Source organism: Brachyhypopomus gauderio, chromosome 2 (genome assembly GCF_052324685.1).
Source record: "Brachyhypopomus gauderio isolate BG-103 chromosome 2, BGAUD_0.2, whole genome shotgun sequence".
In the NCBI taxonomy this organism is placed as follows: Eukaryota; Metazoa; Chordata; class Actinopteri; order Gymnotiformes; family Hypopomidae; genus Brachyhypopomus; species Brachyhypopomus gauderio.
The window spans coordinates 15,533,186-15,557,576 of record NC_135212.1 but is presented as its reverse complement, the minus strand read 5'-3'; the positions used below and the strand labels follow the sequence as shown (position 1 = coordinate 15,557,576).

General features: G+C 41.8%; 2 protein-coding genes across 6 annotated transcripts; one reads left to right on the top strand and one right to left on the bottom strand.

Annotated features, from left to right (window-relative positions):
- The first annotated feature begins 200 nt into the window (after window positions 1–200).
- LOC143489541 (dihydropyrimidinase-related protein 1-like) lies at window positions 201–14,928 on the top strand. Its single transcript, XM_076988648.1, has 15 exons — window positions 201–382; window positions 1,853–1,941; window positions 2,160–2,344; window positions 3,269–3,433; window positions 3,597–3,658; window positions 4,301–4,381; window positions 5,086–5,154; window positions 5,436–5,556; window positions 7,680–7,836; window positions 8,039–8,180; window positions 12,555–12,725; window positions 12,968–13,147; window positions 13,816–13,981; window positions 14,152–14,169; window positions 14,446–14,928. Exons 1-15 carry the CDS (start codon window positions 350–352, stop codon window positions 14,535–14,537), a joined length of 1,731 nt encoding a protein of 576 aa, XP_076844763.1. The 5' UTR covers window positions 201–349; the 3' UTR covers window positions 14,538–14,928.
- evc (EvC ciliary complex subunit 1) lies at window positions 14,782–24,390 on the bottom strand. Of its 5 annotated transcripts, none has more exons than XM_076988615.1 (21): window positions 24,036–24,390; window positions 23,745–23,846; window positions 23,539–23,625; window positions 23,053–23,288; window positions 22,259–22,343; window positions 21,860–21,937; window positions 21,508–21,639; window positions 21,270–21,422; window positions 20,838–21,054; window positions 20,347–20,498; window positions 19,716–19,805; window positions 19,331–19,543; window positions 19,132–19,241; window positions 18,757–18,889; window positions 17,170–17,328; window positions 16,950–17,079; window positions 16,753–16,855; window positions 16,531–16,645; window positions 15,453–15,534; window positions 15,182–15,260; window positions 14,782–15,012 (listed from the first exon to the last, which is right to left on the bottom strand). In XM_076988615.1, exons 1-20 carry the CDS (start codon window positions 24,210–24,212, stop codon window positions 15,202–15,204), a joined length of 2,613 nt encoding a protein of 870 aa, XP_076844730.1. In that variant the 5' UTR covers window positions 24,213–24,390; the 3' UTR covers window positions 14,782–15,012; window positions 15,182–15,201. The 5 variants fall into 5 exon arrangements, 3 of the variants coding, with proteins under 3 accessions (XP_076844730.1, XP_076844722.1, XP_076844713.1); XM_076988607.1 differs by having other exon boundaries at window positions 14,782–15,015; window positions 16,950–17,085; window positions 24,036–24,389; XM_076988598.1 differs by having other exon boundaries at window positions 16,950–17,085; window positions 24,036–24,389.
- Between the last annotated feature and the right edge of the window lies 1 nt (window position 24,391).

The window sequence follows — 24,391 nt, the reverse complement described above, 5'->3', positions numbered from 1 at the left end:
AATAAAATATCTATTGATAATACAGTTGTTAATATAGCTATTAAAATATACGTTTTAATGTGAAACAATATGATCATCATTTGATCCATCTATCCAGTAAGATCCAGTTTGGTTTGCTGGGTATGCCCTACTTCTCTTATCACATGAGGACAGTGTCCTGCGTCCACAGTGCGGGGACAGTTTTACCCCCCTGCTCGGTAGACGGGGGTGCTGCGGCCGTGTTCCTCCGCCACAGAGCCCGACACCTGGACGCGCCGCTTAGAATAAATTCAGGACAAAGCCGCGCACGCAACTTCAGGGTTTGGTGAAAAGGGACCAGATACACCCTAGTCCGCAGACTGCAGCCAAAATGTCTTGTAAGAAAAGTGCTCCCCAGTTGCCGGTAAGATATTCCTGTGCCTGCTGCTCTTTTGTTCTGATGTCCGTTGGGAGGGGGGGCTCATATCGCCCGTGTATTTTATTCCGTATTTGTTTATGGGTGAATGAGAAATGTTCAAATGTGGGCTAGGCTAAACGCATGCTGCATTTTGCGAACAGCAACAATGTGAGCGTCTTCTTTAAATGAAGCCGTACACTGGACCTCGGACCGTTTAGGGGACTCAGGAGGTTTTCAGTGATGCCGCGTCCCTGTCTGTATGTTTGGGACTCGCTCGTAGGCGCTGACAGCCCGGTGCTTGTGCCACAACTCCCCACATTCTTCTACGGCCATTTTTTGTGGAACTAGCCTTGCTGGAAACTCGCCAGTAGAAGCTGCTCAGATTTACCTTGAAATGGCTCCTGAGTTGCCCTTACAGCTCCGTACACACATCTCCTGTCTCCGACCCTATATTCGGAGACGGTGTCCATGACTGATGTTGTCTCGATGGCAACGCCCATCAGCGGTGTTCTCAGCTATTAGTATTAGTAGTAGACTACAAAAACATAAATATTTGTCCAAGGCATCTGTGAATGATTATATCCGTTTATTTAGTGATCTAATATAAGAAATCAAGAAAAGTGATCAATATAGGAAATACATTACAAAATAACTGATTTGAATTTTAATTTGGTTTTGCTGTTTCAATATAGGCTAATGCACACTTGCAATTATGAAATATCTACACTAATACCACAGATACAATATTATGTACTACAAACTACATTATAAACTATTGCTACTTTAACAGCACAACTATGTTATTATATCTCACAATAGTCTAACAAACTGCAGTACACTAAAAACAAAATCTTTACATGTACAAGATGTACAAGACATGCAGAATTATTTAATATCTTTATTCAGCGTAGATCTAATATATCAAATCAAGTTTATATAATTGGAGGAGACCCTGGTGAAGACCCAGGACACATTGGAGAGATCATATCTCTTGGCTGTCCTGGGAACACTTTGGTGTCCCCCCAGAAGAGCTAGAAGAGGTGCTGGGGAGACCTGGGCCTCTTTGATTAGGATACTGCCCCCATGACCCAGATAAGCGCATGTAAATGGATGGATAGATGGATGCAAGTGTATAAAACTAAATAATCACTGATTTGAATTTGTGATTTTGTAATACTTGATACTGACAGTTATGAAGTTGCATACAAAAGTTGAAGTATCAACTTTAATACCACAGTTATGTTGAAGTATCAACACTGATACCACAGTTATGTTAAAGTATCAACACTAATACCACAGTTATGTTGAAGTATCAACATTAATACCACAGTTATGCTACTACAAACTACACCTGCATTATAGACTGCTACACCTGCAACCGCTGTGTGTGTGTGTGTGTGTGTGTGTGTGTGTGTGTGTGTGTGTGTGTGTGTGTGTGTGTGTGTGTGTGCGTGTGTGTGTCTTTTACTTCTGTAGAAAGAGCGACTGCTCATTGAAGGAGGCTGTGTGGTTAATGATGACCAGTCCTGTTTTGCTGACATCTATGTGGAAGATGGGATCATAAAGTTTGTACTAGCAGAAATCAGCCACTCTATCTCACACAGTGGTGCTATTTGCATCACATACTTTCATTTGGACACTAATCGATACCCAGCGGTCCTTAATCTTTAGCCCAGACTTACTGTACCCATTCATGTACATATTTTCATGTCCACATATATACTGATGTATGTGTGCATGTGTATACCTGTTTAATTGGTGTGTGTGTGTGTGATTATCATAGGCAGGTGGGACAGAATTTGAGTGTGCCATCTGAGATACGTGTAATAGATGCAAAGGGAAGGATGGTGATGCCAGGTGGGATTGATGTGAACACCTGCCTGAAGAAGTCCTACCTGGGCACCTTGCCTGCCGACGACTTCTACCATGGCAGCAAAGCAGCGCTGGCTGGTGGAACGACCATGATCAGTGAGTGAGATACCTGGTGGAACTAGGAGTGTACACACATGTAGCTTAGCTCAATCTGTGGCATAGTAAGTGTGTGTGAAGTAGAGCTAAAAATAGCTATAAAAAACAAAGCATTTGTGACTTTTGTCTGTAATAAGTGCTATATAGATCAGGGGCGGATCTACGGGCGCGCCTGGGTGGGCCAGGCCCACCCTGATTGGCAGCTGGGCCCGCCTAATCACAAGCTCAGAATACAGTTTTCCATATGAAAATAAACTATAATTGATTTTTATGTATATATTTAAACATTTGTTCAGTTTCACAACAATCGCTAAACGGCACCCCCTCGCCCACTCAACAATCATCACACGCCGCCACCCCCGGACAATAACTTACGTTAGAGACCTGTCAGACACGTGTTTAATCAGGGTCAGTGTTAAACAGTCCAACTATTAACAAGGTTTATAAAGTAGAAGATCAAGTGCAGATAGCAGATGTGTGTTTTTACTCTTCTAGGCATAGTTTTTTAATTCCTTTTGTTTAAGTTTGAAACCTATTAATTTGCAATTCTAAATATAAGCATTGATTTCTGTAGTTTACTAGTAGTCTGGTTCAAGTATCTACAGTACTATGTAGGATGAATTCTGTGAACAGATGGCAAAGCACTTTGTAAGTCGCTCTGGACAAGAGCGTCTGCTAAATGCCCTAAACGCAAATGTAAATGTAAATGTAGGTACAAATAATACAAGCCATGCTGAACATGGCTTATTGGCATTAACATTGCATTAACATTGCATTAGCTACAGGCACAGATGAGCCATGACTGCAAAACAATAAAAACCAAAATGTATGCATTTGTGTGTGCATCCGAATTTATGTTAGTTTGTGTATGTGTGTGTGCGCGCGTGTGTGTGTGTGTGTGTGTGCGTGCGTGCGCGTGTGTAGTTGATCATGTATGTGTGCAGCAGGGTGAGTCTCTTCTGCAGGCGTTTGAGCAGTGGCAGGACGCTGCAGACAGGACGTGCTGCTGTGATTACTCTCTCCATGTGGACATACCACACTGGACTGACACGGTCAGAGATGAACTCCACACACTGGTCCAGGAGAAAGGCCTGTGATGTTTACTTTCTATCTGTCTCTCTGTCTCCAGCTCTGACTCCAAATACCACTCATATACTACAATAATTAATTTGTCTTCTGTTTAAAGCCTTATTGGTTAGCTACCTAAACCTATTTAAATGTATAATCCTGTCCTTGTTTCTCTGTCAAACAGGTGTCAATTCTTTCCAGGTTTTTATGACTTACAAGGATACATGTCAGTTGACTGATGCACAGGTGAGATGGTTGTAGGACTATTTGATATAGTCACTGAAAGGCAAATCCATTAATTTCTAAACATATTAAGAACTCATGTTCTTGAAGGTTTTTTCATCTATTTCATAATATTACTATGGATGTATTAGCACAACAGTTGCAGTCATGACAGTGTTGAAGCATGCCCTGTAGTCATTACAGTCAAGACATGCAATGCACACATAGTCATCACAGTGAAAACTAAAGGTTCATCACATTGACTAAATGTCACTCCATCTTTTAACAGAACAGCAAAATGTAAATTTGTGTTTACAGAATGAAAATGCAATCAACTCACAATCCACTGCCAAATGTGTAGCTTGGTTCATGTTATGGGACTGGACTGTATAGATTATAACAATTTTTTAATCAATCACTGGTTACCAAAACTTAAACATGGATATATCATGGATATATCTTTGATGGTGCAATTGTCTCCTCAGTAGCTCAAATCCTGATGTTTGATAGCTATCATGCAATCGGGACAGACGTAACTAGTCAATTTGAAGTGGTGACAGTGAAGTTTTTGCAGTATAATTTATTATTACATTGTACATGAATAAAATCTTTCAATCTTTTTGTTTCTCTTCTATTCTCAATTGCTCTCCCTCATTCTCTCTCCAGCTCTATGAGGTGATGGATTGTTTGAGGGATTTGGGTGGAGTTGTCCTGGTTCATGCAGAAAATGGTGAACTGATTGCTCAGGTGAAGTTGTGTATCATAATTATCACACTTATGTTTAAATGTTTGTCCCATGATTGTTTTCCTTTAAAACAACATTAATACTATGAAGAAGTCTTAAAATATCAGTAGTGTGTCAAGACCATTGTTTTAAGTGTGACGGGCAGGGTGAGCGAAAATAAATGGAAGCGATCACGCCAAGTCTCAGGGAAATAGGATGGTTTAATATGTAAAGTGCGCAAACCAAAACCCGTGAACTGATCCGAATTAAGGATATAATAACCAGCAGTCAACTGGTACAAAGACAAGACATATATAGACGAACAAACGACCCTCAGGTGAGACGGATCGCGGGCTCCGCCCACCTGAGGGACGAACACAACACCACACCCACAGGACAAGCTGCTGCTGTAGACGGGGGCGACCAGTAGGGGGCCGCCGTACCGTGACATTAAGGGGGAAATGTTCTTTAGTCTGTTAATATAAGTGGAAGTAGATTACAATCCATATTTGTTTTTTTAAGTGTAGAGGTATTTCAAATTGTTAGTAAAGGTCAGAGTGCTAGGGTTATTGAAGTTTTGTAAGTGTTAATGGATTACTATATAATGTTCAGTTAGCATGTTGATGTAAGTTAGTGAGTTCGAATTAGTATTAGTGTAAAATTAGTATTAGTGATTGTTTTGTGTTTAGTGTATTTAGTATTGTAAAGAGTTTTTTCTTCTTCACAGGAACAGAATAAAATTCTTAGTTTGGGCATAACTGGACCAGAGGGACACGTGCTCAGCAGACCAGAGGAGGTGTCCATGTCTCCATTTGCTCATTCTTCTAGCTGTCCTACCATTCATTTGCTGCTGTGTTGAATCTGTATGTGTGTGTATGTGTGTGTATGTGTTTGTATGTGTGTGTGTGTGTGTATGTGTGTGTGTGTGTGTGTATGTGTATGTGTATGTGTGTGTGTGTGTGTGTGTGTGTGTGTGTGTGTGTGTGTGTGTATGTGTTTGTGTGTGTGTGTGTATGTGTGTATATGTGTTTGTGTGTGTGTATGTGTGAGTGTCTGACTGTAATTCTTGCTTTACAGTTTGAGTCTGAGGCTGTGTTCCGAGCTGTAACCCTTGGCAACTGCACCAACTGCCCTGTGTACATCACCAAGGTGATGAGTAAGGGGGCTGCTGACATTGTGGCTGCAGCAAGGAAAAAAGGTGTTACACCGTTACTCTAACACTGTTATTATAACACCTATACTCTAACATTGTTACTCTAACACTGTTATTATAACACCGTTACTCTAACACCATTATTATAACACCTTTACTCTAACACCGTTATTATACCACCTTTACTCTAACAACGTTACTCTAACACCGTTATTATAACACCTTTACTCTAAGACTGTTACTCTAACACGTTATTATAACACCTTTACTCTAACACCGTTACTCTAACACGTTATTATAACACCTTTACTATAATACTGTTATTCTACCCCCCCTAAACTCATCAGAACAACACAGTTATTCTACTGCCCCATGCTCAGAAGACTACTGTAGTCTTCCAACCTCCATACACGTAACCCCGTGTTTCAAATGTTTGACACTGCCGTTTGCTTTTTTAATTTTGGGCTTCGTTTGTGTGACTGTTGTCTCTTGTCTAGCTCTGGGTTAGGGGTTATTGGTTAGGGGTTAGGGGTTAGGGGTTAGGGGTTAGACACACGACTTTGACTCTTCTTAGTTGTGTGATGTGTATTTGGTTCTCTATGTGCTTCTCTTTGATTTTGGGTTTGTTCTGTTTCTGTTTGACTTTTTTTGTTCTTCTCAGTCATCCTGTTTTGTTTTTCCCACCCCATGGATTTACAGTCCCCTCACATTTGTATCCTGCCTCATCCTCATCAGTCTAAACGTCACAGAGACTCTCTGAGGTAGTGTAATCATCATAACAGCATGTTAGAAGCAGCTATATGTTATCCTGGTAGTAGAAGTCAAGCCCAAAATGCTCGTGTGGTTGCTGGGGAGCAGTATCAGAAGCAGTATCACATTTGAACATACATATATATATATATATATATATATATATATATATATATATATATATATATATATATATATATATATATATATATATATATATATACAATGTTGCGAATAACGCCGTTAAAAATAACGGCGTTAGGTAACGTCGTCATTTTGTCAGTAACGGGATAATATAATTAGTTACTTTTCCTGTCGTTACAACGCCGTTTACGTTACTGGTCATTAAAAGCGGTGCGTTACTATATATTGATATACTAATGCGAGCGGACCGCTGCCCAGGCTAGTGAGGAGTAACAGATCTCGATAGGTCACAGTTCTCGGTGTAACACCTGTTTAAATTAACAAGTCAGTAAGCGATTGGCTAAGGCAGCGTTATGATAGCCAATCAGAGCCAGTGTTTTTACATGCGCGCCGAAGCACGCGAGTGACACGACACAAACGGAGAAGAGGCCGAAATGGCGTCAGGTGCAAGCCGAAGAAAACTAGAACTTTCAAGGCGATATAAACATTATTTAAGAAAATACTTGAAGTTCCTGAATGTCTACCAGACTGAGAGAATTTAATTTAATTTCATAGATGTAAATGCACTTTATATAGTGTAACTGTTTACTTTTGCTTTTTTTTTCCCCAAAGATTTGGGATTTTAAAGGATTTTATCCTGCACTCGTCTGTGGATGTGCAATAAATATCAAAAAGTTAAACAATTTTCTAATCTACTCATTTCAACTGACTGTGAAAACTGCTTTAAAAAAAACTTAATTAATTGGCATATAACCTTTTTTTAACTGTAACGCAAATAGTTACTTTCCCTGGTAATGAGTTACTTTTATTATAGAGTAATTCAGTTACTAACTCGGTTACTTTTTTGAACAAGTAGTGAGTAACTATAACTAATTACTTTTTTTAAGTAACGTTCCCAACACTGTATATATATAGGGTTTAGGTCACATAAACACCACTTTTGTGGGGGTATCAAGATGAATCTTCTCCCACCCTTTGTCTCTTTCTCAGGAATTCCATATTATCCATACACCATATATGGATGTGTTTTATAATATTATAACATGTTTCTTTGTGGTTATTGTGATTCGTCAACAAAGGGAAGAACATCACAGAGATCAATCTAGTAACTCAGCTATATACAGTATATGTCAGTTGGTCGGAAACTATAAAGTGATTTTGATTTTATTTAATATTTCAGAACATGGTTATGTATGTAATTGTACAGCCAATCTGTTCCAAGCTCAATTCATCACTTTAGTTCACCTTTCTTTTTGATTGCTCATCTTTGACAGGGTCTGTTGTCTTTGGTGAGCCAATCACAGCCAGCATAGCCACAGATGGCACACATTATTGGAGCAAAAACTGGGCCAAAGCAGCTGCATTTGTGATGTCACCACCACTCAGTCCTGACCCCACGACCCCTGACCACCTGACCTCCATGCTAGCCTGGTACTCACCCAATAATTCAAGGGAAACAAGTCTTTTGCGTTGTGTTGGCTCACTATATGTTGGAGCTTACTAATTATAATGCATGAATAATTATAGCACAGTGGAGACCTAATAGTAGCTGAATTGATTATTAATATAATAATAATGAATATAGTTTTGAAATGATGTGTGATTGTTAATTTGTGGATTGTGTTGTCTACAGTGGAGACCTCCAGGTGCTTGGCAGTGCACACTGTGTGTACTCTATTGCCCAGAAAGCCATTGGAAAAGATGACTTTACTCTCATTCCTGAGGGGGCCAATGGTATAGAAGAGAGAATGTCCTTCATCTGGGCCAAGGGAGTGGTGAGTCACACTTACGTTTCATAGTACATATACTCACCGGCCACTTTAGTAGTTATACATTCCTGGTACAAGGATGGGGCCATTGTTGCCTTCAGAACTGCATTAATTCTTTGTGATATAGGTTCAACAAGGCACTGGAAACATTCCTCAGAGAGTCTGGTTCATATTGACATGACATCATCACTCAGTTGCTGCAGATTTGTCGGCTGCACATCTCTGATGTGAATCTCCCGTTCCACCACATCCCAAAGATGCTCTACTGGATTGATATCTGGTGACTGTTGGGGCCATTGGAATACAGTGAACTCGTTCAAGAAAACAGTTTGAGATGATATGAGCCTTGTGACATGACGTGTTATCCTGCTAACCATCAAAAGTTGGGTACATTGTAAAGGGACATACATGGTCATCAACAATGCTCATGTAGGCTGTGGCATTTAAACACAGTTGGTATTAAGGGCCCCAAAATGTGTGAAGAAAATATACCACCACCACCAGCTTGAATTGTTGATACAAGGCAGGATGGATCCATGCTTTCATGTAGTTTTTGCCAACTACTACGATCTGATAATCACAGCATGAATCAAATCAAATCAAATCGAATTTTTTTTATATAGCGCTTTTTACAACAGTTGTTGTCACAAAGCAGCTTTACAAGTGTCCGTGTCCAAGCCCCCAGTAAGCAAGCCAAGGGCGACAGTGGCAAGGAAAAACTCCCTAAGGGCATGAGGAAGAAACCTTGAGAGGAACCAAGACTCGGGGGGAACCCATCCTCCTCTGGCCGACGCCGGTCACCATGACAATAACAACAATTTAAAGAGCGAGACAGAAAAAAGGAAAAGATGTGAATCAAGACTCACCAGACCACGCAACATTTTTCCAATGATCCATTGTCGTGTTTTAGTGAGCCGATGTAACTTGTTGCTTCAGTTATCTGTTCTGAGCTGACAGAAGTGGCACCCCGTGTGTCTTCCTGTACTGTAGCCCATCTGTTTCAAGGTTTGATGTGTTGTGCATTCAGAGATCCTATTCGTATACCTCAGTTGTAATGAGTGTTTGAGTTACTATTGCTTTTCTATGAGATCAAACCAGTCTGATCATTCTCCTGTGACCTTTATATCTATTGTGATGGGTTGGATTTTTGCTGAACAGATTAGTGTGTGTATACAAGTGCATATTTCTTGTGCCTTCTATCAGAGGCCTGGGAACTGGGAGCAGTATCTTTGCTGTTCCCATGACATCACTCTTTTAGATGGAGATCTCAGAAGTTGTTCTGGGATCTGCTGGAGCCATTGTTGCCTTCACCTTCTACATCATTTCCATCTCTTCATTCAGCCATTGGTATTTCTCGAGCTTTCATGGTCCTTGTTCCTGATAATGCTTTATTTGGGATTGCTACATCTATCACTTCTTCTGCTGTTTGCCCATCACCCATCGCTCCTCTGAGAACAAATGGGACTCCTGCGCAATATTAGCATGAAGTATTAAATCAGGTTAAATCATATTCATTCATTAAATCATATTCATTCACTGAATGTTTACATCACTGGGGACTACCAGATCTATTACAACTGCTGTTTCCTACATCTTATCTACTATCACAAGATCTGGTTGCTTTTCATTGTTTTATATGAGGTCTGGAGCTCCCACAGGATCTTGTTCTTCACCATTCTCAGTGAGGTCATAGACCTCGCATATACCTCATATACCTTGCATATACCTCGTTTACCTCATATATACCTCATATTCCTCACATATACCTCGTATACCTCGCATATACCTCGTTTACCTCGCATGTGCTCCCATGTGTTGCCCGTGTGTCTCTCACTGTAGACTTCTTAGTATCTTGCATCCTGCTGCTAGGTGCTGGGCACTTTGTGCATGCTGCATCTCGGGTGTCTTTTCGTTTGATGAATGCCACCGTTTTTTTACCTTACGGACTTGGTGCCTGATCTTGTGCTGGCGTGATTAGTCCATCTGTGCAGTACTTCAGTAGTTCAGTTCTTCAGTATGTCAAAGTCACATTTATTTATATAGCACTTTTCACAACACATGTTGTCACAAAGCAGCTTTACAATCGTATGGGTCCAGATCCCTAATGAGCAAGCCAAAAGCGACAGTGTAACGTAGCTCGCGCTGCGTAGCGAGGGGACGGACACAAATGCTGAGAAGAGCGAGATTTATTACAGGACATTCCATAATCTTAGTCGAAGTCACAGGCAGGAGTCATAACCGGAGAGCCATCCAAGTGAGACAAGTACAGGGTCATGATCAAGACAGACACGAAACAAAACCAGGCAGGATAACACAGAACAGAGCATAAACCAACAGAGAGTATTAACACCGGGAACAGGGCACATGAATCACAAAAGCACAAGAGAACGAATAACCGACAAGGGGCTAGGGAAACACAGGGACTATAAGTACATGGAACTAACAAGACACAGCTGAGGACGATTACAACACGGGCGTGGCCGACAGACAGAAACCAGGCAACCTAAGGTAACCCAGGAGTGACAGCTAGGAGAGGGGGCGTAGCCATATGTGACAGACAGTGGCAAGGAAAAACTCCCTATGATGGTGGGGATTAGGAAGAAACCTCAGGAGGACCAAGACTCAAAAGGGAACCCATCCTCCATTGGGCAGCCCATTAGCACAAGTCTGTGGTGCGCAGGATCATTCTACAGATAAAGTAAAGGTTCTTGTTCCCCAGCCAAGTAGTCACAGTCCCTTCGTTGCAGGTGGTGGGCCTCAGCACATCCTCTTGTGGCAATGGCACATCAAACCTCGGCATCAGTACATCCACCGGCAAGCCAGAACATCTCCCAGGTGCTTGTAGGTGCTTGTATCTAATTGTCTTGGGTAGAGGCATGCAAAAAGATAGACAATACAGACTGAGTGGACATCAATATAAACCACCATTGATTTAAAAGTACATAGCTCACGTGCCAGTGATTAGCATATGGCTCCGGCAGGCTAATCTATAGCAGCATAACTAAAAGGAGGGGTTCAGAGGAGACCACAGTCATGAGGGCTCACTGAGACATTGCTTTCCAGTCAAGTCATTGTCACAACTAGAGTGATGCCATGACACAGCTGGATGACAGCATCAACATCTCAGATTACCAGAAATCTCAACGTCTGGGGGCCCCCAAGCCCCACACCTTACAAGGGGAATATTAACTGAAGGCTTGATTAAATAGGTGAGTCTTGAGTCTAGATTTAAAGATTGGAACTGTGTCAGAATCTCGGATTGGAGCTGGAAGGCTATTCCATAATTGAGGGGCTATAAAGGAGAAAGATCTGCCTCCGGCTGTAGTCTTACAAATTTTTGGAGCTAGAAAAATGCAGGATTTTGCGAGCACAAAGGGTGAGATGGGTTGTAGTAAGCAATGAGTTCACTCAGATATTGTGGAGCAAGACCATTTAATGCCTTATAGGTTAACAGAAGAATTTTAAATTCAATGCGATATTTAATCGGAAGCCAGTGTAATGCCGCAAGAGTGGGACTAATATGATCGAATTTCCTAGCCTTAGTTAGGACTCTAGCTGCAGCATTTTGTGCAAGTTGTAGCTTCTTTATGGACTGTTTAGAGCATCCAATTAGAAGACTATTACAGTAGTCCATTCTTGAAGAGACAAAAGCATGGACCAGCTTCTCTGCATCAGCTAATGAAAGTCCAGGAGTTGACTGATGCTTTAATCCAGGTCTGGAAGCATCAGGAGTCTCATCAGGAGTATGCCCAGGCGTTGTAGGGAGGTCATACAGGCACGTGGAGGCCACACACACTACTGAGCCTCATTTTAACTTGTCTTGAGGAATTTCCACTGAGTTTGATCAGTCTGTCATTTGATTTTCCACTTTGATTTTGAGTATGATTCCAAATTCAGACCTCCATGGAATAATAATATTGATTTACATTGATCATTTTTGTGATTTTGTTCTCAACGCATTCCACTATGTATTAAATAAAGATTTTAAACTGGAGTGTTTTATTAATTGAGATGTTATTTTAGTGTTCCCTTTATTTAATGTTTAAATCATCACATTCATTTATGAGGTTCAAAAGTTCCACGAGTGGAGATCAGTTCCTTTTCTTTGAATTTCCTAATTTCACTGCTGCCATAGCAACAACTCGCTATGCAAACAGATATTTTGGACAATTCCATGCTTCCAACTTTGTGGGAACAGTTTGGAGCTGGCCCCTTCCTCTTCCAACATGACGTGCACCAGTGCACAAAGCAAGGTCCATAAAGACATGACAGAGTGTGGTGTGGATGAACTCACCTGGTCACTTATATCTATAATATAAGGTGTATATATGTAATGTGTCTGTGTAAAGTGTTCTGTGAATCTGTGTCTCTGTCTGACAGGCTGCTGGTAAAATGGATGAGAACCAGTTTGTTGCGGTCACGAGCACTAATGCAGCGAAGCTCCTAAACATCTACCCCCGTAAGGGTCGTGTGGCCGTGGGCTCTGACGCAGACCTCGTCATCTGGGACTCAGACAAGACCCGAACCATCACAGCCAAGTCCCATCACTCAGTAAAGAATTCATTCCTTTATACAAACATACGTTCAAACTACATTCTTTACACAGAAAGCACAACAGTATGCTGTGGACAATGCCATGTGTCCTATAGTTGACAAAGATTTCTTGCTAGCATAATGTATGATGAGATCTCAACAGATGGAAAATGACTGATAACAAATGTTTAAAATATTGTCTACCCTCTGTTCCTCCTGACACTGGTCTTTCTCCCTTTTGTCATCTCTGTCTAACACAGGCAGGGGAGTATAATATCTTTGAGGGTCTGGAGGTTAAAGGGGGGCCGCAGGTTGTAGTGAGCCAGGGCCGCGTTGTGTTTGAGGATGACAAACTCACTGTTGAGCCTGGATCCGGACACTTCATTCCTCGCAAGCCTTTTCCTGAATCTGCCTACCAGCGTATCCGTATAAGAATGAAGGTATTTGATTATGTTACATTAATCCATAACTATTTCCATGACTTTAATCATGTTCCTTAAACCATTCCATGTTAATTTGAGAACCAAATTCATTAAACATATTGCTGGATTTAATATGATGTTAACTGCAAAGTAATTTTGCATTTCCTTGTATTTCCTAAAGAGAGATGATGTCAAACTTTTGCCATAAATGTACATTTATATGTTACAGCAGAATAAACTAAACACATATTAACTGAGGAGAGATAGTTTTAGTGATCGTATGTTTTTATGTAACTGGCAGTTTTCAGTGTAGAACTAGACACAAAACTGTGGCACAAAACTCTTTCGGCATGAGTCTTTAATATGTATGATCTCATTTACATACCCATTCTGCTTCCTACATGGACACAGGTGAGTTTACACCAGCGCACTGATTATCACCACAGTAACTTTAGAAATTGAATGTAGTCCTGTGCTGCATGTTTTGTGTGGTGTGGCTGTTTAAAATGTACAATTTCTATTAAAGATAACTTGTATTAATATAAGAATATATAAATATGTATAAATACTTGATAATTGTGTAATACTTACATGAGCATTATTGCATGTTTATCATTTTAATATTAGGACATGCATGAAACAGTCTGCGTGCATATATGGGGTGTATGTTTGTGCACTGTGTGCAGGCCTCTGCCATGCGTGGAGTCTCCCGTGCAATGTACGACGGACCTGTCTGTGATGTTCCTCCTACTTCCAAATATTTAACTCCTGCTACATCCACTAAAACGTCACCTGCCAAAAACCAGCCTCTGCCAATCAGAAATTTACACCTGTCCAACTTCAGCCTATCAGGTTAGTGGGAAAATGACAAATAATCCTGAGCACACCAAAACATTTCACAGTTGCACTGGTAATGTTCAGCGTTCAGTGTGCAATGCAGAGATCAACTCAAACCTAGCTCAATGTTGCAGAATACAGATGATCTGTGATTCATTCTGTTCTCTCACCCTTTATAAACTCAGGACCTGAATACCCACAAGGTAATATTCCAATGCACATGCACGCACACACACACACACACACACACACACACACACACACACACATAAACACAGAGCCCTACATTAACAAAATCAGTGAGTAGTACAGTGAGACTTGTAGAATTTGCAGTGCATTATGGGTGTATTGCACACATCTATTGCACTGATGAGGTAAACTCAGGGAGTTTATTGCAAAAACACTGCACATCATTCAAGAGGTTGTTTGTGTGTTTATGCCATCCACTGTAGTCTGACCTTTGAATCTCCATTCTGCAGTTTCCCAGGAGGATGAGAATGGTCCTCGACGAGCCTGCCACCGCATTGTGGCGCCCCCTGGTGGACGCTCCAATATCACCAGTCTTGGTTGACAAAGCCCTTCCCCATAATGAACAAACTATGGTGCTTACTGCCTCTGCCCCGGGTCCCCTGGGGCAGAAGTGTGTGTTTGTTACTGCATGTAGATTTTTTGATAAGTGCATGTCTAATACTGCTCTGAAATCGTTCCCGTGTTCCTTACTTAGACCGATCAAGTCCTGCTTTTTGAATTCGAATCATATTCTAATAGCAGTTCCAGCAGGGCCCCGAGATCATACAAAACAACAACTCATACACTACAGTATTTCTGTTACTGTTTTAATTACTGACAATATTTCCATGTTGTGGTTATAGTATTTTGTGCGGTAGATAATAACCTGTAGCAGTATGAAATAAAATACAAAAGATAAAAAACATTTTTTTCATTTTCATCCAAACATTGTCATTAAAGTGCCCTCTATGTGGTTTTGTAAAATTAAATTTCCCAGTCAGGGTAACAGGTCTCGTGTATGCCTCCGTTCAGCCATTCTGCTGGGAGCACAAAAGATGGGGGGGGGGGTAGGTGACAGAAAGGTCAGCCATCATGTTATTGTAGAACATGCTTGTGTTGTAAAGTGTGCTATGCTGTGGTTGAATAAGCAAAACACCTGAGTTTGAACTGTCTTCTACATGTTGTGATGGTAGATACGTATATTACCTGTAGACTGCTGCACTGGTTCAAGGTTTAGATGGAGGTCTTTCTGTTGTCATCAGTGGTAGTTCAGTCATCTGGGCACCTACAGACCAGATACACCAACACAATGTAATGCACTAGCCCAAACACCCAGGAGAACGTACAGTGTGGCTTATTAGTTTTACCATGCGGAGCCTGAGGTATGAGGTCATGTTTGGGGTATGTACAGCTAATGTGTGCGCGCATGTGTGTGTGTGTGTGTATATATATTGGTTTGTGTGTGTAGATGAGTGACCTGCAACACCGTTTTCAGCCATGTCACCATGAGGAATTCTTGCTAGCACTGCAAGTCGAGACAGGAAGCTGTCTTCCTCTTCCTAAACACATGAACACAAACACTGTTATCATCATAATCAGGCAAGAACTCAGATCAGCATACACACAGCTTGTGTGTATACATTTGCTCATACTGCTGTAAGTGCTACAGATTCTCCCACAAGAAAAAGGTGACAAAGTTTCTACTTAAACAAAAGAATTAAATATTGAGGTCATGTTCAAATGCATTTATTTGAGCAAGCCCCATCTAACTGGTTACAATGATGATTAAGGTCAGGATTAAGGCTTAGATTTAGGATATGTATTACTTTGTTACTGTTAAGTCCTCATATAATGTTCTCTTACGGGAGCGTGATGAGTTATTACTGTACAGTCGTACTGTTCTCTTAAGGGAGCAAAGAACAACTTTTCATCATTTATTTTCTGTCATCACCTGTTACCGTCTGACCTAGACCGGGCGGTAACAGTTACAGTATCATCCAAATCAGTGTAAGAACGTGTGTGATTGTGTGTGAGAGATTGTTGGAGAGTGTATTATTGTGAGTGTGTGTGTGTGTGTGTGAGATTGTGAGTGTGTGTGTGATTGTGTGAGATTGTGAGTGTGTGTGTGATTGTGTGAGATTGTGAGTGTGTGTGTGATTGTGTGAGATTGTGAGTGTGTGTGTGATTGTGAGTGTGTGATTGTGTGAGGTTGTGAGTGTGTGTGTGAGTGTGTGTGTGATTGTGTGAGATTGTGAGTGTGTGTGATTGTGAGAGTGTGTGTGATTGTGAAAGTGTGTGTGATTGTGAGAGTGTGTGTGATTGTGAGAGTGTGTGTGATTGTGTGTGTGTGATTGTGTGAGATTGTGAGTGTGTGTGTGATTGTGTGAGATTGTGAGTGTGTGTGTGATTGTGAGAGTGTGTGTGATTGTGAGAGTGTGTGTGATTGTGAGTGTGTGTGTGTGTGTGTGAGATTGTGAGTGTGTGTGTGTGATTGTGAGTGTATGTGATTGTGAGTGTGAGAGTGTGTGTGATTGTGAGAGTGTGTGTATACTCACTCTGAGCTGCTCTCTGATTAGATGCGTTTGACGCTGCAGATCCTCTGTCTCTGCCTTGTCCTCACACTCCCACTCCTCATACTGAGACAGACAACATCTCTTCTGCAGCTCAACTCTATACACACACACACACACACACACACACACACACACAAACCCATCCAGATGCAAGTGGGTTGGTTTGAATTTGAGCTCACAAATCACCTGAGTGTATGCATGTACCTCTTGTAAAACTCAGCAGAGTGAGGCTTCCTGGACCAGTTGCTCAGCTCTCTGTGTAGAGTTCTGACACTCTCTCTTCTCTTTCTCCATCTGTCCCTCACCTCTGAAATACACACACGGAAAATGTAAATACTATCTATGAAATCAGCCACTGGGGGAAAAGATGTAACCAAAATGAAGGGGAATGAGTGCTGTACTGGTGTTTTGGTGGTGTTGCCCGTGCTGTATGGCTGTGATAATAGTCTGAATCTGGGAGTAGTAGTTCATGATTAGCGCAGTGACAGAATCCTCCGTTACATGAACACTCTCACACACCGCCTTCCTCAGCTGCTCCTTGAGAGAGACAGAGAGGATAAAGACTTTTTATTGCTTCTTGTGTGTGATACAGAACATTTAATTACATTATAGACCTCTCACCTTCTGTGTGTCAACTGCTGTTGCCATGTTACCAGCCTGTGAGGCTACCAATTGCAGCCGAACACTGTTGGCAAGGGCGTGGCCAATTAGGAATTGGGCATGTCCTTGTAGGAATTCAGAGGCAGTCTCCAGTTCTGACAGGAACTCCTGCTGAAGGCTCTAATCAATGACAGCAAAGTTCTGTTCTCATTAGTACATAAATTGCTGAATGCAGATTATATGTATTGTGGAATAGTAGTGTTAGAAATACTAATATAATGGCATAATAGTGGCATTCTTGAAGCCAAGGACCCAGATAAACTCCTCAGGAGCGAGCTGGATGCTGGAGATATTCAGCAAACATTCAGATCCAAGTTAGGCTTTAAAAAAGGAACAGCTGTGTAATAATAATTATTATTATGAAGAATACTCCTTGTTCCTAAAAATTTTAAATGTTTTTTCTTTAGGCTGAATCTAAACTCATGGCAAACACCAGCTCAGGATGTGCTGGACAGAAGCTCTTCTCTTTCTCCATGTGTGAGTCATAGCGATGCACACCAGACTGGGTCTCAACAGACACTCTCTGCTCTCCTGCCCTCATCTTGTTGTTTCTTTTGTGGGCCTGGGTTAGGAGCTGGGCTGGAGGAGCAGGTGGAGGTGCCCTAGGGAGAGGTGGCCCAGTAGAGGAAATCCAGCTGGTCTTCTTCCCCCAGAAGGGGAGTTCTTCCCCAAATACTCAATAAATTCGGAGGGGACACCTGTGCTTTGCCCCTGAGGCAGTAGCCCACGCTGCCACTGACATCCTGTGTAATCGATCATTCTATAACAATTATAGTGAGGGATGAGAATGTCTTTTACTTTCATTTTTTTGACAAATATCATGTGATACACAGCTAAATAGACATACATTCACAAGACATGCATACAGCATATCAAATATAACAAAATGAGGACAAGTGTAATGCATGAGCACACAGAAAGACAAACATATGCGAAAACAGACAGACTAGCCTGAGGGCCAACGTGACACTCTGCACACATGACTGGGTCCTTGAGCAAGGCCCTTAACCTTCCTGGCACCAGGGGTGTCATACAAAAAAGCAGGAATAGGTGAAGAGAAGCATTATCCTGTAATGTACATATGTATATATTCCCAAATCAAGGCATTCAATCTGGCCTAGATGATATGATCAGATGGGCCACGCTGACCCTTGAAGCATGCAAGTCTGTAGACCACCTCGCTTACTGTGGACCAGCCTCGCTCCAGACGCCTGTGATCATGGGTCCTAGAAGGAGAGCAGTCAGACTGATCCCCAACACTGCTTCATCCACCAACAAGGAACTGTAACCGTTTGTCTCGGGTACCCAATTAAACACGTTTCAGAACCCTAAATGTTCATTCTCTGCTGGAACCAAAGAATAGTAGCTTCTTCATTGTGAACCGTGATGGCAGCGCATTATTTTACGCTAGATGGTTTGCTGAATAACAGATCTGAAAACCAGATTACTTGGGCCACAGCAATACTGGAAGCTAAGCTGGGCTTGATTCCCAGGTCTGTGTGGGGAGGGTACCTCAGAAAATCAGTTAGATGGTGTTTGTGTGTATACCTGTGGATCTGGCGGTAACTTAAGCTGTGTACGTTTCATTTCTTTCACAGTATGGTTGTAGAAGTGTCGAGCAGCAAAAATTTGCTGGATCTCTACCACTAGGAGGCGCTGTTTCTCCTTAATAAGCCCATCACTGCAGAAAAAGGGGTAATCACGTTTGCAGCTAGCCAAGCATTGTGAATGATGCTTGCTAGTGCTTGTGAAAATGACATTTCTAATAAGATGCAAATGTCTATTTCTTAATTATCTACTTAAACTTTTTAATCTACTAAAGTGTTTTATTATTCTTCACTGAGAGTTTCAAACTGTCAGAAAGCTGAGATTCCTCCAGAGACCGTGAGGTAGCCTCACAGGAACATACTGGTTTTTTCTCACCTTTCCTGAATATCCCTCTGTCTGGAAACCATTGCCATGGCAACCTTCATGTGTTGACTGCCTAGGTGTTTAAGGCAGGCTTTAGCCAGGGTTTCCTCTTCTGACCAAGCCTGCAGTCGTGACAGGGGTATACCTTAAACCCATAATACATACCCACTGAAATATCCACAGACATGTACACAGTGTATCCCCCACGCACCAGTCTAGCCCGCTCCAGGTGCTGTGTAAGCATGTGCAGGTGCTGATGGGTGCGAGTCTCCTCTTCCTGCACCTGGCTGGCCAGGGTGAGTTCTGCACTGTGCAGCAGGGACAGACAGCGTTCCTCTGAGAGGGCAGAGCTTGCAGTGAGTGTGCAGAGCAAACACTCTCTCCACAGTTGCGTTAAACTTCCAGAAAAATGACAAAATAACTTCTAAAAACAGAAAGACACATACACATATATTTTATTTAGGTTATAGATTCAGTAAAAATACATTGAAAATGACACACTAGTGTCTGGCACAGAGAGAAATATGAAACATCTGAAAGTTACATATAAAAGAACCTATTCCACATAATCATACGTCCAAGTGTAGCCCACGCACCTTCCATAGCTCACACGAGTCATCAGATATTCTCCTGTCCTGCTGGAGCTCAGTGTCCATCCTCTGTTTCCAGTGTTTCCACTGCAGCTCCTTGATCAGATGAGAGAGACAAGAAAGATCACAAGAGAGACACAGACTGCTAGAAACTGACAGCAAGGGAAGAAGTTGGAATGAACGTGCAACCAGTCACGCGCACGCACACACACACACCTGTAAGTGTTTGTGGGACAGTAAGATGAGAGTTGGAGGATCTATGGGTGTGAGATACACAGGTTAATAAGCTCAGAAAGGTACGAAGATCCATGTAGAGCTTTACAGATGAGAAGAAGTTATACTAATTATATCTGGAATACAACAGGGAGCCAGTGTGATGTGTAGAGTGTGTTGTAGATGTACGTATTCTAGCTGTAACAGCTATAGGTGTGATGTGTACAGTGTGTTATAGTGTTGTAGATGTAAGGATTCTAGCTGCAGAGTTTTGGGTTTTGGTTTTGAAGATGGTTGGAAGAAAGACTGTAGAAAACAAAGTTGCAATAGTCAATGCAGGGAATAGATAAGGAAGATAATTTGTGGAATAATTTACAGTATATTAATGTTTAAAACCTCACTGGTGTAGAGCTCTGTTACTCACCATGACAACCTGGTGAGGATCCTGCTGTTGAAGCTCATATGAATCAGGCTTTTGAATCCACTCTCTGGCCTGAGCCTTCTTCATCTTCCTCATCCTTACATCCACCTTTCTGCAGTGCTCATAGACCAATTTCACTGTCTGTTCCATAATCTCTACACACACACACACACACACAAAATTTGTGTACACTTTAACATAGCTGTTTATGGTTACTACATGTATGGCATTTAGCGTGTACTTTTATTTCAAAGTGACCTACAATTGTGACCAAGGACAATTTGAGCAATTGAGGGTAAGGGCCTTGCTCAGGGAACCAACAGTGGTAACTTGAAAATGGTGGGAGCTTAACCCAGTAAACATCTAACTGCTGGTCTAGAACCATAATTGCAGATATACTTCTGCCATATAACTGTAAAAAAAAAAAAACCTACAATTTTGTGAAATGTTCATGTTTCTTCCTGATGTGTATTGTGGTTTTTGTAATGTAGTACCATTAGAGCAGCGCTGTAGCTCTTCTGTCATCGAAGTCTGCAGATCACTGACCAACTTCTCCATGTGACCAAATCCTAGCTGTCCATCTGCTGTAAGCTCCTCCAGTAAATGAGCGGTTAGTTGCATTATAATATCTGCCTCACGCCTCAGAAGGGCGGTCCTAATGTTTAGCCAACCAGAAAACTCCTCCCACCACTGTAACCTATCACACAGCATCTGAGAGAGCGAGAGAGAGAGAGAGAGAGAGCGAGAGAGAGAGAGAGAGAGAGCGAGAGAGAGAGAGGTTATGCATACTTATTCATTGATTTCTCACAGGTCTAAGTGAATGTATAATTTGGTTTCCTAAGAGCTTTGTAAAGTTTTATTCATCCCACATATCAGATTAAATATATGATTTATCTACATGAACATTGGTGTCTTATCTACCAAACCTTTATGATGGCTGCCTGAGTGTCTGCCACCTGCTCCTCCACCAACAGCAGGTTCTTCATTAGTGTGAGTGCTGTTGTCTGTGTTGCATCACCAGGCAAACAGCTGTCAAGATGCTGACAAAACTCTTCTAATTGTTTAGCAAAACTCAGAGCCTGCGAAAATGAACAAGACACATCAAACTTATTGAGAAAACTGCCATTTAAAATCAAGTGAGTGAATCTGTGTGAGAGAAATTACTGAATGCAGTTTGTGTTCCAGTTTCTCCGTTCCTGTTTTCTCCACGGCTTCAGTGGAGCAGACCGATGGTCCTGGTCTCTTCTCGCAGGGTAACAGTTCAGAAGGCATATTTCTCTTCAGCTGCTCTATTTCCTGTACAGAGTGTGTTGAGTAAATGTGTCACCACATGAGACACACACACACACACACACACACACACAGGTGAGGTGCTGCCTTAACATTTTTAAAGTAATCAAATAAGGCAGTCATGACAAAGTCACCTTTAGATTATTAAAAATATTGTATATATAGAAGTTGATTTGCTTGCACAGCTTTCCCCAAACACACACACACACACCCCACATACACACACCTCTTCCAGCTGCTGTAGGTGCTTATTTAGATGGTCATTCTCTTTGCTGAACAGAGTCCGTAAAATATGGATAGAAATCTATAAAAAGAGAAAGAGAACAGAGTACATTGGGAAAGCAGATTCCTTCTGTATTATAAACAGATTTATATTACTCTAGCGCAATAGTAAATGGGCTTCTGAAGCTACTGAACTACTAAGCTACTGAAGCTACAAATGCAAGTCTTTCCTATTAAGGCAGAAAGGTAACCTGCCTGTACTACAAGTTGTACTCATTGACAACAAGATATTTTACCACATATATCCTCTCTATGGTGAGATTTGTGTGTGACTCCATGCAGATACATCTGCGTGTACATTAACACATGCTCATATATGTATGCGAGTACATGCATAACTTACATCCCATTTCTCTTGCTGTAGTTGAGTTGTATACACATAAAGGTTCTGCAGCGTCAGAAAGAGCAGACTCACACGGCCTTCACACCTGAAATACAGGCACCAATAAACAGTGTTCAAAAGACACGCATGGAGCAACTCAGACGAGTGATGAACACGACATCGACACACAGTAAATACCTTCAAAGAAACTCAACCCAGGTGCAACACAACGCTGACGAAATGAGCCACAAGTGAGACAGATGAACGCACACACATTGGTACATACTACACACAGACTACATACACACACGCCCGAGGGGAGGGGTCAGGGGCTGTAACATTAACTTAATTTTACTGAAAATCTTTAGCAATCTTTAGCCATTATTGACAATTTTTACATATTGATTATGTGTAAAGTACAAGTGCACAAAGTTTCAAGAGAAACAGGACGTTTGGACAGAGGTCCTTCATCAACTGTGCAAGCAAAGTCCTGTTTGGTGCTGGACTAAGCAATGCTGGACATACTGGATGTTGATAGTATCAGGTCACAGGTTAAGAAAAACTTGTATCAAACACAGTTGATTTTGTTGTAATGTCACAAAGAGAAAAAGACAACTGAGAACTATCCTGACCACTTTACACCACACGATCATCATAATGACACTGCAGCTCTACCAAACCTCTCACGGTTTTATTCCACCAATGGAAATGTCTGCAACGGTGAAACTGCTTGAACTGTTGTTTGGTTTAAAACCACTTGTAGCATAATTGTGCATGCAAATAGTGTGTGTGTGTGTGTGTATGTGTGTTCTCACCCAGGATAGCATAGTGTGTGCAGGTAGCACTCAGCTCTCCTAAAGGTGAGGCTCTGCTGTGTGTGGGAGGCGTGGCCTGGGGAGGCGTGGCCTGGGCTGTGAAACTGACTGCCGTCGTCCTCTTCCCCGTCTTGGCTCAGCCAGGCATCGCTAGACGAGGATGTGGATCCCTGGTCAGGTGGAACTGGTTTGGGGTGCTCATGCAGGGAGGGATTTGAGGCACCATCAGCTAGTGGCTAAGCATCAGACAAGGCTAGTCAATCACAGAGAACAGCTACACAGCAGTACAGCAAACTGACAATGACTACCTCAACTCTTATTCAACTGTTAGAACTGTGAAAACAGCTATTAGAAGACAACCGTGTGGAAAAGGAACCACACCCTAACATAATTAAATAAACAGTAATAGTTATGAATAATTCATTAGTTGTGAATTTGAATTCATGAATGACCTGACATGTAAATGAATATGCAAAATGATCTCACTCTGTATCTCTGACTGATGGGATAAACAACTTTTGCCTTCAGTGCAAATGCAGCTATGTCACTGTTCACAGGATCTGTCTGCTTTCCCTGAGAGAGAGAGAGAGAGAGAGAGAGAGAGAGAGAGAGAGAGAGAGAGAGATATGTGCATTAAACATACATAAGTCATTAGGCTCTGTCTTCAGTAATGTGGTGTGTGTGTAACTCACTGCATCAGAAGGCACCGTCTTCCTTCCTATACTGCTGCTTTCCACAGTTTCCTCGTCTGTCCCCTCCACCTCCAGCAGTTTCCAGGGGTCAGCACCTTTAAACTAACCACCACATTAAATAGCTTTTAAATAGCACTCATAAACATTCATAATCCTATAAATCAATATAATAAACATATTTCCAATGTAATGATGTAGTCATGCATTCTGTGCCTTGAGTTTTTGTTTCCACAATGCCGGAAGGATTTCAATACCACTACCGATTATACTAAATTTTTTATAGGGTCTCACCCTTTTTTCCTGAAGAAAAAGGGGTTTTAGGAAGAACACGTGCAAAACAACAGCAGCGATTAGTCCCAAAAACACCCCGAACACCACGGCGATGGTGAGCAGTCCCGAGTATATCTGCAGAGACTCTGTGAGCTGTAAGACGACGTCGCTGGAACACTCGCTCCCGTCAGGCGGCATTGCAGCACAAACGCGTCCCCGTAACGCGACCACAACGCGTCTCACCTTGCGGACAAACGCGTCCCCGTAACGCGACCACACCGCGTCCCACCTCGCGGACAAACGCGTCCCCCGTAACGCGATTTGGAAAGAAGTGGTCGTTCTCCTAACTTAAGAACGTGTCGCTACGCAACTCTTTT